The sequence below is a fragment of the Parasteatoda tepidariorum genome, chromosome 1 (genome assembly GCF_982258835.1).
Source record: "Parasteatoda tepidariorum strain Cologne lab strain chromosome 1, Ptep-v5.0, whole genome shotgun sequence".
Taxonomy (NCBI): Eukaryota; Metazoa; Arthropoda; class Arachnida; order Araneae; family Theridiidae; genus Parasteatoda; species Parasteatoda tepidariorum.
The window spans coordinates 64,245,519-64,259,890 of record NC_141755.1 but is presented as its reverse complement, the minus strand read 5'-3'; the positions used below and the strand labels follow the sequence as shown (position 1 = coordinate 64,259,890).

General features: G+C 28.0%; 2 protein-coding genes across 2 annotated transcripts in view; one reads left to right on the top strand and one right to left on the bottom strand.

The window, feature by feature from the left end:
• Positions 1–2,269: 2,269 nt before the first annotated feature.
• LOC107437990 (protein turtle homolog B) lies at positions 2,270–12,167 on the bottom strand. The gene is made up of 6 exons (XM_087165467.1): positions 12,008–12,167; positions 10,404–10,682; positions 7,331–7,515; positions 5,350–5,479; positions 4,045–4,182; positions 2,270–2,688 (listed from the first exon to the last, which is right to left on the bottom strand). Exons 1-6 carry the CDS (start codon positions 12,147–12,149, stop codon positions 2,531–2,533), a joined length of 1,032 nt encoding a protein of 343 aa, XP_087021593.1. The 5' UTR covers positions 12,150–12,167; the 3' UTR covers positions 2,270–2,530.
• Positions 12,168–12,333: 166 nt separating this feature from the next.
• Positions 12,334–14,372, top strand: part of rdgB (retinal degeneration B) — a 71,416-nt gene continuing 69,377 nt past the window's right edge. The window contains exon 1 of the mRNA XM_087165452.1: positions 12,334–12,504. The gene's annotated coding sequence lies outside the window, so the exon portion shown is untranslated. The remainder of the gene's footprint in view (positions 12,505–14,372) is intronic.

Sequence of the window (14,372 nt, the reverse complement as noted above, 5' to 3'; positions counted from 1 at the left end):
TTTTTATGAATTGAATATTATAAATTTAAAAAATTTATATATCACTTAAATATTAAATAACAGCTCACATGCCAAATGCTATTTGCATAAATGCATACACATTTAAGATTATTTACATAAAAATAGCAGCCTTTAACTAAAGAGGTAAATGAATAAAAAAAAAAGCAATAATGTTTCGATGTACCTACAACAGGTAGTTGTGAAATGTTTGCGTAAATGTAAAGCATTTTCACAACAGCCAGTTGCAGGCCAGGGCTCAATAACTTATGAACAAGTTTACATATTTTTTTTATGAGTTCATAACTAACATATAATGAAACAGATTTGTAGTGTAACATTAAATCACGCTTCCAAAATTAGTAAAAGTAATAGCTAAAAAAAAAAAACTTAAGACTTCTTTTCTATTTATAGCTATTAACATTTTATAATTTTTTAAAAACAGATACATGTTTTACAAGAAAAACTTTTTTATAATTGATTTACTTCCTTAACTTTATTAAAGAAACTAATTTGAAATAGTTTTGATTTTAGTAAATAAAATTGGAATGGAAATAAATACACTGATTTTTAAGTGCTTAGCTTTTAGATAAAAGCTTAAAATGTTCTGTCTGTTTTAAACAATTTTAGCACATTATTTACTGTCTGATGTTTGTCTTATTTCAATATCAAATGTTTCATCAAAAAATAAAAACTTGCCATCTCTGCACTCCAATAAGGAACAAATACAGATATACATATATATAAAAAGCACACAATTGTAAGTTCAGAAAATGATTATCAATAAATAATATTTGTGTTTCATAAAATAAAACATCTTTATAAACTTTTCTTTCCTAGCAAGATTAAGGTTAAGTATTTGAAAATATATAGCCTTTACTATAAAATCTGCCGCATAAAATATTTGTTTCAGAATATAACAAAAAAATTCAATAAAGAATAATTCATTCTGCTCTTTAAAAAAGTGTCTTTACTTATTAATTAATTTTAGTAGCCAAAACTCTTTGCAATAATACTGCTTTTCTATAACGCATTAACTGCTTTACAAATGTTTCTATTAAAAATTCATAGCAAACATGATACTCATTATCAACTACAAGCTTACTAATAATTTAAAGCTTAGTATAGCTCATAGACCAATATAATGACTTATTTTTCGATGGTATTTTTCAACCACTAGAACTAGTTTAAACTATTATATTTAAAATTATTTATAAAAAAAATTGTTAAAGCCAAATATTTTAATGAATAATACTTTAGGTAAATTATAAAAGTCAGGACAGACTAATAAACAGACCTGAAAAAAACATTCATTTCAATGCTAATTAAATGAACATTTATGATCTTCACTATCTCCACTACACATACAAGATATACACATTACAAAGAATAGTGCATAGTAAAATTAGGACAAAACACAAATAATACAGTTTGATTAGACTTTGGAAAATTTAAAATTGAGAACTTTTCTCTTGTATTATACAATTTTCAAAAAATACATTTCTTAACTCATCATAAGTTTTTTAAGTTAAAAGCTACAGCTTCGTTCTAGTTCGCAATGAATTAAGGAAAAATTAAAGTTACTTCTTAAAGAAATCTGCAGTTATATAACAAAAGTATTATAAAAAACTTTTTTTTCTCGAAATTCAATATTTGAAATGGATACAAGCTTTGATCATATATTTATCAAAAAGCCTAATTGAAAAATAATCCAGTCTTATAAAATGGGCCAGGAAAAGATTTTTTTAGGGGGGAGGAAGGGTCAAAATTTAGGACTACCAGAACTTACTTATTTTCACCCAAAATTTATATAATCACCTAACCTAAAGAATGGGTTGAAATTTGAAAAAATGTGCATACATTGATGGAAACTAAAGTTTTCAAACAGGTTTTGGGAGACTTAAAATTCATTTATGCATATAAATAACATTTTCGAGCCTTTTTTTTAAAAAAAACTTAACTTAAATTTATGAAAAAAATTAAAATTTACGTTTTAAACCCATTCTTCCCCTCGCAAAATTTTTTTAGACTTTTTAAAAAATTTATAATTTAATTAAAAAATATATTTTTTGCTTCATATGTGACAATAGTGAAAACTTTAGATCAACTTAAAACTTTAAAAAAAAAGTTTTTTGTAATACACTTTACTACAGATATACCATTTCTTATTCATCATAAGTTTTAATACTTTTTTTAATAAATTTAAATACTTTTTTTAAATTAAAATAAAAATTATTTGTATTAAATGAATCTTTTTTGACAAAAGAAATAATTTTTGAAACAGATAATTCTGTTAATCAAAAATGAAAATACATTTACATAAATTAACTTCAGCAAAATCTACAAACATTTTAACTATGCAAATATAATGACAAACATTACACAATATAAATGTTCGGTGATCATAATAACAAAGAAAAAAATCAACAAAAGTATAATAAAAATGAACAAAGCTTACACATTAAACATCATAGCTAAAAGCTCATTAGCGTGTGAACACAATCAACATGCAAAAAAATATGAGGATTCATTTTTATACACAGGACGGCTGAATAACAGTGTTGTTATTGATTCGAAAAGGTTTCTCTGTGTTATCATTGTAATCAGCATGTTCTAGAAGATAACTTTGTTCTAGATCTATTTCAAATCCAGGATTGGTTATTATACGAGGCAATCCCTCTTCAGAATTTTCTAAACAAGAAAAATAAAGGGTTTTTAACTCTAAAATGAAAAGTGACAGTACCAATAAATATTATAATGCATTTAATTTTAACCCTTTATAACAGGGTTGGGTTTTTGCCGTCAAAAACTGGTTTTTGACATGACAGTGGTAACAACCGTCAAAAACCTACTGTTTTCTTTAATTTATGGCATATAGCGGACAATATATTATTTTCACTTAATTGCCGTTATAAATGAATGTTGTAAATGATTGCTATTGATTTTGCAACTATATACACGTATTCTTATAGAAGGATATACATTCATACAGAAATATTGTAACATACTTATTGAAAATAGTGATACTTAACTTTTATCATTATAGCTTGATTTGCAAAGGATTCAAAATTTCGCACTTCTTAATTATTAGAAATAAACAAAAAAACTTGGAACTATTAATAAATTCAAGAACTAAAAAGAAGAATTTAAAATTTGGCATTTCTTAAATATTAGAAATAACCTAAACAAAACTTTCAAAACTTGTAACTACATACAAACTCTAAGTCAAGAATGACTTGACATTCTTCAGTAATGTAATATGCCAAACAAAATGATGCTTGGAAATGTTGAAAATTTTGTTTAGTATCCTAATATTTTATTTCAAATAGTATGATTTGATATAATCATGTTGGCAAAATGCAAAAATCTGTTCTTAAATATCTTTTAACAACTTTTTTTCTAATTTTATTGCCCAAAAATTAATTAATTTTAAATCATAAGCAGTTAAACTCAAATTAAAATACAGTTTTATCAAAACTATGGGTTTTAGACAGTTTTTGACATGAGGGTAAAAACCATGGTATAAACCGGTAAAAACCGTCATGTTTCAAAAACTTGCCAACCCTGCTTTATAAGGCTGTGGGAAACATACTTATCAAAAAATGACAAACTATTTTCTCTCTTATGATTTGTGCTGCTATCTAAGCTTCAGAAAATATGAAAAAACAAAAACAAAGAGTTTTTGTTTAAATAAATGTGGGCAACAGTAAATGTTAGAGTGAAGCCAAGAAAATGGAGAGCGTCATGTATTAATTCAATTAATCATTTCTCATAAAATTTATTTGTATTTATAAATCAGATTATTTGTAAGTACAAAAGTTAAAGCATATAGCTAATTCTTCACAGTAAATAAAATTTTAAAATCTCACCCACCTTCCCACAAAGAAAAAAACGCTTAAAAGTCAAGGAATTTAAGGTAAGAACTTCAACGAATTTCTTTTTATTATCAAATCTGAATTCCAAAAATACTTTAAAATAATATTACTAAAAAAGTTGCCTTATAAAGGGGCTAACTCAAAAGTTATTTTATTTCAGTTTTTTACTTACTTTTACGTTGCTCACGGCATATGAGAGCAAAACTTAATAAAGAAAGGGAGAGAACGGTAATGGCCATCATACATACTGCTAGTAACCAAGCAGTTGAACTGAAATTCTCAGCATCAGCAAGCATCTTTCCAAATATTTCTGTTAAAAGATAAATATGATTTAGAAAAACAACAAGTAAAAAATAAATAAAAAATAATAACAATAAATTTGTTTAAAACATGAATTTAATTAAGATGGGTTAATATGGGGAAACGATAATATGAAGTTATTTTATATTATTACTTCAAGTAGGTGATCACATTGCGATCTGTTGACCTTTGCTTACAGCTGGTACAACTGATGTGCCAGAATAACAGGCATCAGCATGTCATGCACAGTAAGTAAAAGGTTAAAAGAAAAAGATTTTGTAATATTGAGAGTATGAACATCATATAGTAACAGCAGATATGATCATACACTTTTGAAGTTATTTCATATTATTACTTCAAGTAGGTAATCCCATTGATAGTTTCTAACTGTTGCTAGCAGCTGGTACAACTGATGTGCCAGAATAACAGGCATCAGCATGTCATGCACAGTAAGTAAAAGGTTAAAAGAAAAAGATATTGTAATATTGAGAGTAAGAACATCATATAGTAAGAGATATAATCATACACTTAAATTTATGGAAAATTCTAAACTTATTTGAAAGGTTAGAAAATATCTAAATGTTACAAACATAAATTCAAAATTTGAAAAGAAAATAATAAATTTAACATTTGAAAAAAAAAAAAAAAAAAAAAAAAAGACCTTAATGTAAGGCAATTTTTATGCATTGAATGGAATTATCTATTAACAGTAAGGCTTTATTTGTATTTTATTGTCAGGATAATTTATTCATACGAGAAGAATTTAACATGTTTGGTAAAAAAGCAAGTAAGTTAGGAAGTAATCTACACTGTTTAACATTTTTGAAACTGCCAAAAAAAAAAAAAAAAAAAAAAATTATATATATATATATATATATATATATATATATATATATATATATATATATATATATATATATATATATATATATATATATATATATATATATATTATCAATTTAAAGTACACTTGTTTGAATTTTAACACCTTCATGATGATTTTGTAGAATTAAAAGAAAGTTCAAACTAAAAATATTTAAAGTATCATTGTGAAAATTAATAAGAAACTTATAATTTTTATCAAGACACAGAATTTTTATGTAAAACATATGAACACTGCAAAGTAAATGTAAAGAAAAATGCTGCAAAGTAAATAAGATAAAAAAAAAAAATTTACCCGGAGGATCAACTGGCTTGCATGTTGATGCGTGAACAGTTACAGCTTTTCCAGGACCAAGTTTGTTGGTAGCCCATATTTTAAAAACATAATCAGTTCCAGGTTTTAATTGGTAGACAAAAAATTGTCTCTGAAAAATAAAAATATTTATGTTTGTACTTTTCTTAAGGAAAAATTTATTTAGGATGACTAGACTTTAAGAAATGTCTTTAAATCAATAATATTTTGAAAAGAGCTCTTAATATAGAAACAGACAATTTGACCATTTAATAGAAATTGGCTGTTGATAGTTAAATTAAAACTAATTATATTGTATGCTATTAATGCAGTATGATTAATTTTATTATATGTAAAGAAAATCAACTAGCATCATTAATAACTTTCCCAAGTGTTTTGACTGTTCTCACTATTATTGACAATTTTAACTTTATTTCATACAAATTACAGCTAAAGGGTTCCCAATAAAAACTATACATACACCGAAAAGCCATTACATTATGACCACCCTGCTAATAACATGTAGGACCACCTTTAGCCCTCAAAACTGCTAGCACCTGCCGTGGCATTGATTCCACAAGGTGCTGATAGGTAGTCTGAGGTATCTGGTACCAAGCGCTCACCAACTGGTCTTGCAGCTCCCTCACATTGCGAGGGGGTAGCGTGGCAGCACGAATTTGGTTTTCCAAGTAGGACCACAAATGCTCTATTGGATTAAGGTCAGGTGAATTTGGGGGCCAACACATGACTTGAAAGTCACTGGAATGTTCCTCGAACTAATCCACGACGAATCGACCCTTAAGACATGGCGCATTATCCTGTTGGTAAACACCATCCCCCACAGGAAAAACTGTTGCCATGAATGGGTGAACCTGGTCTGCAACTATGTTGTTCTATTGATCTATGAGGATTATGGGTCCTAATATGCCCCATGAAAACATTGTTCTTGGGCGAGAAACCATGAAAACCTGGACGAGCCCATTGTCATAGATGGAGGGTGGTCATAATGTAATGGCTCTTCGGTGTATATACAGCATACTCTTGATAGTTCAAAGTTGAAGGGACACTAAAAAAATTTCGAGATAGTGAGTTTTCAAGATAACAAGTGCAGAACTAAATATGTTCTGAAAAGTAGAAAAATATATTTTAAAATATTGCTCTAAAAAGTAGAGTCAAGAAACATAAGAATAACTACTAATAAATGTGTATGTAATTATAGTTGACTATGAGTCTAAATACAATAATCATAATTTAATTTTTAAAAGTAAGACAAAAATAATTAAGTATTAAATAGAAAAGAATTGGATTACAATAAACTTGTATTGAGATTTTTCTTAAGAAATCGCTTTTTTATTTTGAAAAAAATTCGACATAACAAGGTTTTAAGAAGAAACTCTTCGACATAGGAAGTTAAATTAACATTAGGTGGATATATAATGCCAGGGGAAAAAATATTTTTTTGACATAAAAAGGTTTTTGAGATATCGACAGTATACTGTATAGATATTTTAAATTACAGCTGATGCTTCCCTCCAGAGAGTAACCCATATAAATGCTTTTCCATAATTATGAAACTACTCTTGTTTTGACATAAAGATGTGATAAATATAAATTTTTTTTCATCCAACCGATAAACATTCACAGTAATAGTAACATTTATTCCCAAGTATGTATTTTTTCTGAAAAATGAAAAAGGCTGCAACTTACTTCCTTATTGCATAAATTGCAATGGCTTTTAGAATTTTTAACAATACTTTACGTCCTTTAAGAATTTTATGCTGATGACAACAAAAATAATAAGAAAATCAATGTGAGAAAGCTGGATTCTACCATGTGATTTTTCAACCAATAAAAATTCATGGACAACATTGGAACGCTGTGTTAAACCATTGGGTTTGTATGTAATATAGAGAAAATGTAAAACAGTATGTCACAACCAATAAAAATGCTTAAAAACAATAAAATTAAAAAAAAAAATACTTACAATAGTTGGACTAACATGAACTGGTTGAGGAGTATGCCAAGATTCAGAGGGATTAGCTTTTAGAGGGCGGTATATAAGAGTGAAATTGGTGATTGGATAGCCTCCATCCTCCTCTACGTGCCAACGCACCGTAGCAACAACTGTTGAAGGATGTACACTCACATTTCTTAATTTCCCAGGAGGAGCTAATAAATAATTTTTAAAAAAAATTGTAATGTTGAAAACATTGAACAAAAAAGTAGCTATTCAATTATAAAATAATGCGTAATATGGTAAGTTGCTTAAAGAGTTTATGGGTCAGAAATAGGTACCTTGACACACACAAAATATGTAATGTGTCATTCTGAATAATTATATATTGATTTTAATTATTCTACATTTTAAATTACTTATTACTACTTTTCCAATAATAGTTCAAAAAATAAAGAAGTTATTAATCTGAACAAGTTTCAATCGTAAGATATATTTTTATTAGAAAAGATATCTTTTCAGAAAGAAAAACAGGAAAGACCGAACTATAACACATAAATTAATAATTTTATTCTGACATTGAAATGTGTAAGGAATGGTAATATTTAAAATTTGGTACAATAATTATATATTCTTAATATTAATAAATCAATAGTGGTGCATGGTCCAATAAATTGAAGAGACTATTATCAATCTTTAAAGAAAATTTTTATAACTCCAATTATAAAAGTTCCTTATAAAAATCACTCAAAATTATAAAAATTAAGTTCAATCAATTAAAAAGGCTTTAGATTACAGTAAGACAAACTTTCAAATTAATATAAATAATAGAATATAAAGAGTGTTCTTTTACTTTGAAACAATTTACATAATAATTAAAAATACTAGTTGATAAATAACAAAAAAAAGGCAATATACCACTCTGGCCTCTATGTAAAGTACCATTGAAATAACTGTACAAAAAAATAATACATTTATAATGCATATATATATATAGTCGAACTTCGATAATTCAAAGTGCAAGGGGCTGGCAAAATTTCAAATTATTCAAAAAATTTTATATTTGTCATTAAAATAATCATTCACAACAGAATTTGCGATAAAAAAGTATGTTTATTAATTTTAAATCAAATAAATACAGCTTTTTATAATTTTGAGATATTTCAGATTACTTTAAAGAGCTTATTTGATTTTGTTTACAAAATCATTCATGAATATCTACAGCTTGAAACACTGCTTCACTAACGTTAGAATGTCCTTCTACATAATGACGATATTCCGCTAAACGAAAGACTACCTCACGAGAAGTTGGCCTCTGTTCTACCTCATCTTCATCGTCTTCTGTTGCTCTTAAATTGTTGTTTCCTAAGCTGACAGAGCATTCTTCTGCTTTTGCACAAACATTAGTTCCACTGAGAAGGATGATCAAGACATAAACCACTTCAAGACACACTCTTCCACATCAAGATTATCTGGTTCTCTAGCTCGTTTGCAATTTCGATTAGATTTCAAAATGTTTTCTTTATTTTTCAAAAAGGTCAAAAGAATGTTAGGTCGAAAGAGTATCAGTGTTATTCCATACTCTTTTTCAATGATGCATTTCCTCTTTACACCCTTTTCTACCTCACGAATCACAAAAATTTTTCATCGAAAGATAAGGTTTTATACGAGACACAGGCGTACACAACAACATGCTTGCATTGAACTTGCACAACAAAAACTAAAAGCACAATCAGGGTGCATAGCCAAATTATTCAACAAAAAATAAGCATCTTTTAAGCACTTAAAAATATTTTTAAGTACTTTAAAAAAATATCATAATTAGGCAGGGTAGGAAAGTTTTTGACAATTGACAGTTTTATCTTGTTTTAACCGTCATGTAAAAAAAGAACTTTTGCCATTGTATTTGACAATTGTCAATATTCATGAAATTCTGAATTTTTTTGCATAATTCATAGCAAAAATCAACATGGTAAAAGAAAAGTCTCATTTTGAAAAAAGGGAAAATCAAGCACTTTTTAAAAACACCCAATGAAAAAAGCACCTATAAGGGCTTTTAAAAAACGAAAATCAAAAATAAGCACCTTTAAGCACTTACATGTCATCTACGATTTATCGCATTGGCGAGAGTATGATGTGTCACTTACAAGAGAAAGGGTGGAGACCACTCATATCCAAGAATAGACTTGGGTGGTTTGCATCCCTTCCCTTTTTATCCTTGCTGTTTCCTAGAACATAGATAAGAATAATCTCCCCCCCCCCTAAAGAATTTCTCTTCCCTAAAGAGTTTTCCACAATAGCTGAATATAACCCGGCCACTTTTTAAATAACTGCATTGAAACTAAATTTTGTCATTTTTGAAAGGGTAAGAACTTCGAATTAAAGAAGTTGGACTTCTAAATAACTAGGATTTTGCAGCATTAACTGAATAAACAAGTTTCAAGGGACCGACAAAAACTTCAAACTAACCACGAATTCGAATTGACGGTCGGATTATCGAATTTGACTGTGTATATAGTTGTTCTGGAAGGTTTCTAAAAACCATATTATTAGGTTGTTCTTAGTTATGAGAACTACTAAAACTAAAATAAACAAAAAAATAGCTTGCGAAAAAGTTTCAAACAGTAAGAAACAAAATATTCTCCCAAGAATGGATACTCCATCACTCAAATAGCGGGCCAACATATACAATAAAACTCATTTTTCACGCAGTCTGTTGGGAAAGAAGAAAAAAGTTTAAATAGTTAAATTCGTAAAAATGATTAGGATCGAATAATTACGAGTGAAGTACTAAATTGTGTTGAAATCTATAGTAGTTTTCAAACATATATAGTTTTTCTCAAAGGTTTTTACAGGTCATAACAGTTTTAAAATAAATTTACCATATAATTTGATATTATTCAGAATGCAGATTAAAGTCAGTAAAATGTAGAAATTTTTCCCCAAAGCCTGTAAAAAATTAATAAAATATTTTTTTCTTCTTCCATTTTAACATTTTACATTTCAGACATAAGTTTATTGAAATAAATATAATAAACTTGAAGATAATATTAAATAATAAAACATAACTATTATGAGAATGAAAAAAAGTTATATTACTAACTTTTCACATGCAGTTGCAAATTTATTTCTTTTAAATCATAAAGATTAGTTGCTAAACATGTATAGTTCCCAGTATCCATAGAAAGAACAGAATAAAATGCTAATCCACTTTGATTTTTAACTGGATGATCCTGACTTGTATTGAAGGACAGCAAATGTCCATTTTTTAGCCATGAAACCACTGGTTTGGGCTCTCCAGAAACTTTACAAGGTAAAAATGCAGAAGATCCAACATCAACTTCAATGACAGATGATAAAGGAGAAGACACTTTCAGATGTGCTAACGAAAGGAAAAAGCTTGTATGAATTGCAAGGTTAATAATATAATTTACTAAGTTACGTTGGTATAGGTTTGAATAACCACAATATATTACTAAAGTCTTAATTCCATTATTGATACCCAAACCAAAATAGTCACTAGGCTTTAAATCATAGAAATTAAACTAAACATGTAAAGACAAAAATTTTTACTCTATTCAAGTTAACTTTTTATACATAACACAAGTTTTTATTAAGTTATGCATAACACAACAAGTTATACATAACACATTACCAGAAAAGAGCACAAATTTATACTCTATTTGCAATATTTAATAACACAAAGTAATCCCTTTTTTTTCATATAAATAATTGTTAGGACAAAGAGAAAGTACCATTCCATTTTACAACCATTGACATTTACATTATTACCCAGTATCCATTTTACATTACATTGAATGGTAAAAAATTTAAAAGCTTCCTTTGATGTCTCTCTTGATGAGTTTGGTGACATTTTAGACACAGGTAAAGACGCGAAAATGTGATGTTAGAATGCTGCTAACTTGTCAATATTTCAACTTGCTTCATCACAATCATGAGTCCCGCAGTGGACTGATCCTAAAGGCACGGTTCTCAGTAGAACACCGAAGTCAAGTATCACTGGTTGGGTGGGCAACCACTTTGATCAGCATGCGTAGGGACCGAGGGTGCGCGGTATCTTTCCTTGTTAAATTGTTCTATTGTAAAGGGCTCGACTTCACGCGCAGGTCATCGGGCTACTAAAGCGCAGGAGCTATCCCCTCTGCAGAGGATCAAAATTACGATGGCATGTCTCTGGATAATCCTCAGTGAGGGGATGTTTTCCAGACTGTCACCAATGGCCCATGTGCAGCTCTAGTGCGACGTTAATAAAGTACGTACCTCATCTCATCATAAAACATTTAAAAATATTTCTAATTACAATTGGATGCATGAGGTATTAGAGAGCTCCGTTAGTAAAATTTTCTTTTAAGCAGTTTAAATAATATTCCTTGCCACTTTGACAAGCATAAAAAGAAAAGTTTTCTTCGGTGAATTAAGAGTGTGCAACTACAAATTAATTAAAACCATAATCAATACTATTTTATTAATGCAGATATACATACAAACTAAGATAGATGAAACAAATTATTTGGAAATTGCAATCGAATATTTAAAATATTCTTTCTCTCGTCCTATTATTTTTTTTCAAAAAAGATAGACCTAAGAAATGTGCAGGGATTGTTGTGTACTATCATTGAAGATGGGGAAAACGCTTTATAAATTTATAACTTACTGATAAATTTAAATTATTATATATATAGTTACCATAAGTCAGGACAAATTTACTTGCAGCAGTTATATACACAATAAAAATACTATTTATAAAACAAAAGCGCAAACAGCGATCCATAGCCATTGTTTTCTTTTTCACAGTTGTTTGCAATGCCATTTTGAATGATATAAACATAATTCTTAAAAATATTAAATTCATAAAATTTTAAGTTAAAATGATTTTGAATGCAGCAAATTTTGTTAAAAATTTCAATGTTTAAAAAATTAATTCTATTGCTCCTAAATATTGTAATAAATTAATAATATCAATTGAGTCTATTCACTTCATTTCAAATTGTGACGTCAGAAATAAACAAACCAAACCGAATCTTCTCTGATGCAGTGATTGCAGACGATAAGATTGACACGGTGGTTTGAGTATCGAATGGAATGTTATTAAACGACTAACAGATATTTCTTTTTTATCAATATTTGAATTTGAATTTAAAATCGAAAAATGGATTAAAAACATTTTTCGCGAGTTGATTTTGGTAAGTTGAAGCCTGCTTAACGAATTTTTATATTTGCTAAATTATTTACTGTTATTGTTTGATGTTTCAAAGGAAGTCTTTATCTTAAAAATAATGAATGAGATTATTTATTTTAACATTTTCTTCATTTGTCTATTAACTTTAGCTAGAAAGCTCTTATTCCTTTAGATTTTCTCTACGTTTCAATACTATTAATTATATATTGCGCTTTGAAAGTGTTCTTAAAGTGCACTGTTTTTTAATAGATCTCTAAGTTTCGAATCTTTTAAATAAAATTAACTAGTTGTTACAGTTGCAAATATTTCATTGTGATTGTAACTTTTTTACGTACTGTATTCTATATATAATTGATTTTCAGCAGGGAAAACTGTTGTACCGCGAACCTACTCGGTCTATGATAGTATTTTTATGACAAATGACAAAAATTGTTATAAGCTGTTCTGGACATTATTTAAAAATTTTTTTTACTAAATTTTTCTTTGTCCGAATACACTTATTGTCGAAAGTATTAAAATAAAATTCTAAAGTTGTTTTAAGGCATTATTTTCACTATTTTTAATTGAAGGGGGTCAGAAACTTGCATCCATGAGAGCAAAATTCTTTCATTTATTTTTATTCATATCTCGCCAGATCCGTGGCTAGACTTTATGTTCCTTGCAAAACATTTTACAAGACCCTTTTTAATGTTTGCAATAATCATTGCCTCTCTGTCAACAATAGATTACCCCAACGTTAATGAAATAAATCATACTATTTATTTAGGAGTTTCTTTCTTAAGAATGCTGGGCGTGAAATTTCAGTTTTAAAGGCAGAAGCTTGACTAAAATTTTTACTCACCACTGTTTAACATTCATGAATACATGAACATTAATTAAAATCTTAACAAATGCAGTATGAAGAACATTTTGGTGACTGAAACCATAAAATAATGTAGAAACAGTAATCAAAAAATGTAAAATCAAAACAGCGATAGTAATATTAAAGCAAAATAAGTATGTCTCAATGTTTTAATATTTCTAATAGTCATGGTTTCGGGGGGTAAAAGGCGGGTGAACCAGCATTTTTTGTTGTAATTAGGAAAAAAAAATGCTGTCGCTTGATATCAAAACACTTGTGTACACCGTTTTGCTGAGGTACAATAATCCAAGTGGATAAAGTTCAATTTAAAACTAAACATTTCAAAAAATGAAACTTACTTGCCAGCTTTAAATATTTGCTTGCTAGAGCTAGCGAGTGGAAATATCTTGTCCTGGGAATGAAGAACTTAACTTGTTTTTCTTATTCTACAATTTTGTTTTCAAATTTTTATTATTACTTAAGTATTGCTATTGATTTATCAGGCTCGCGATCCATGAAGTAGAATCGCTAAATTTCGTGTTTAAGGGTCCCGCTTAAGTAATCAACTAAAAATGCTTAAATGTATTTTATTTCTTAATTCTGTAATTTTGATTTCGATTAATATTTTTCTTGTACGTGGGCTTAGAAATGCTTGAAATAGAAAACACGGTTTGTGAAATTTTCATTTATGAATTAATTTTTTTAATATAACTGGTATGAGATCATCTACAGTCCTATAAATGCAGGGTCGTTGCTTGTTTGTCCCAACTTTAAAATGACTCTATATCTTCTGTTTAAAATTTATTGAGCACTTTTACGGAAAAGTTGTATCTAAATATCTTATTAATTAAAACTTGTATAGTTTGTGTTTTAATGGTTGTTTTTTTTAAATATTTATATGTATGTTTACAGACACTTTTAGGATTGTAATTAATTATAAGTTTTCAGTTAAATTTAAATTACTAAGATTTTGCTCTGCATAAAAAAAAAAAAAAAAATCTTTACTTGAAATTAAGTAAACATGATTGTTA

Excerpts from the sequence above, each read along its gene's own strand:
- LOC107437990 (XM_087165467.1), bottom strand. The coding sequence starts at position 12,149 with ATGTTTATATCATTCAAAATGGCATTGCAAACAACTGTGAAAAAGAAA. Across the intron at positions 5,480-7,330 it reads TTCATGTTAGTCCAACTATT|AGACAATTTTTTGTCTACCA; the intron begins GTAAGTATTTTT and ends TTTATTTTTCAG. Across the intron at positions 2,689-4,044 it reads ATGCCGTGAGCAACGTAAAA|AAAATTCTGAAGAGGGATTG; the intron begins GTAAGTAAAAAA and ends TTTCTTGTTTAG.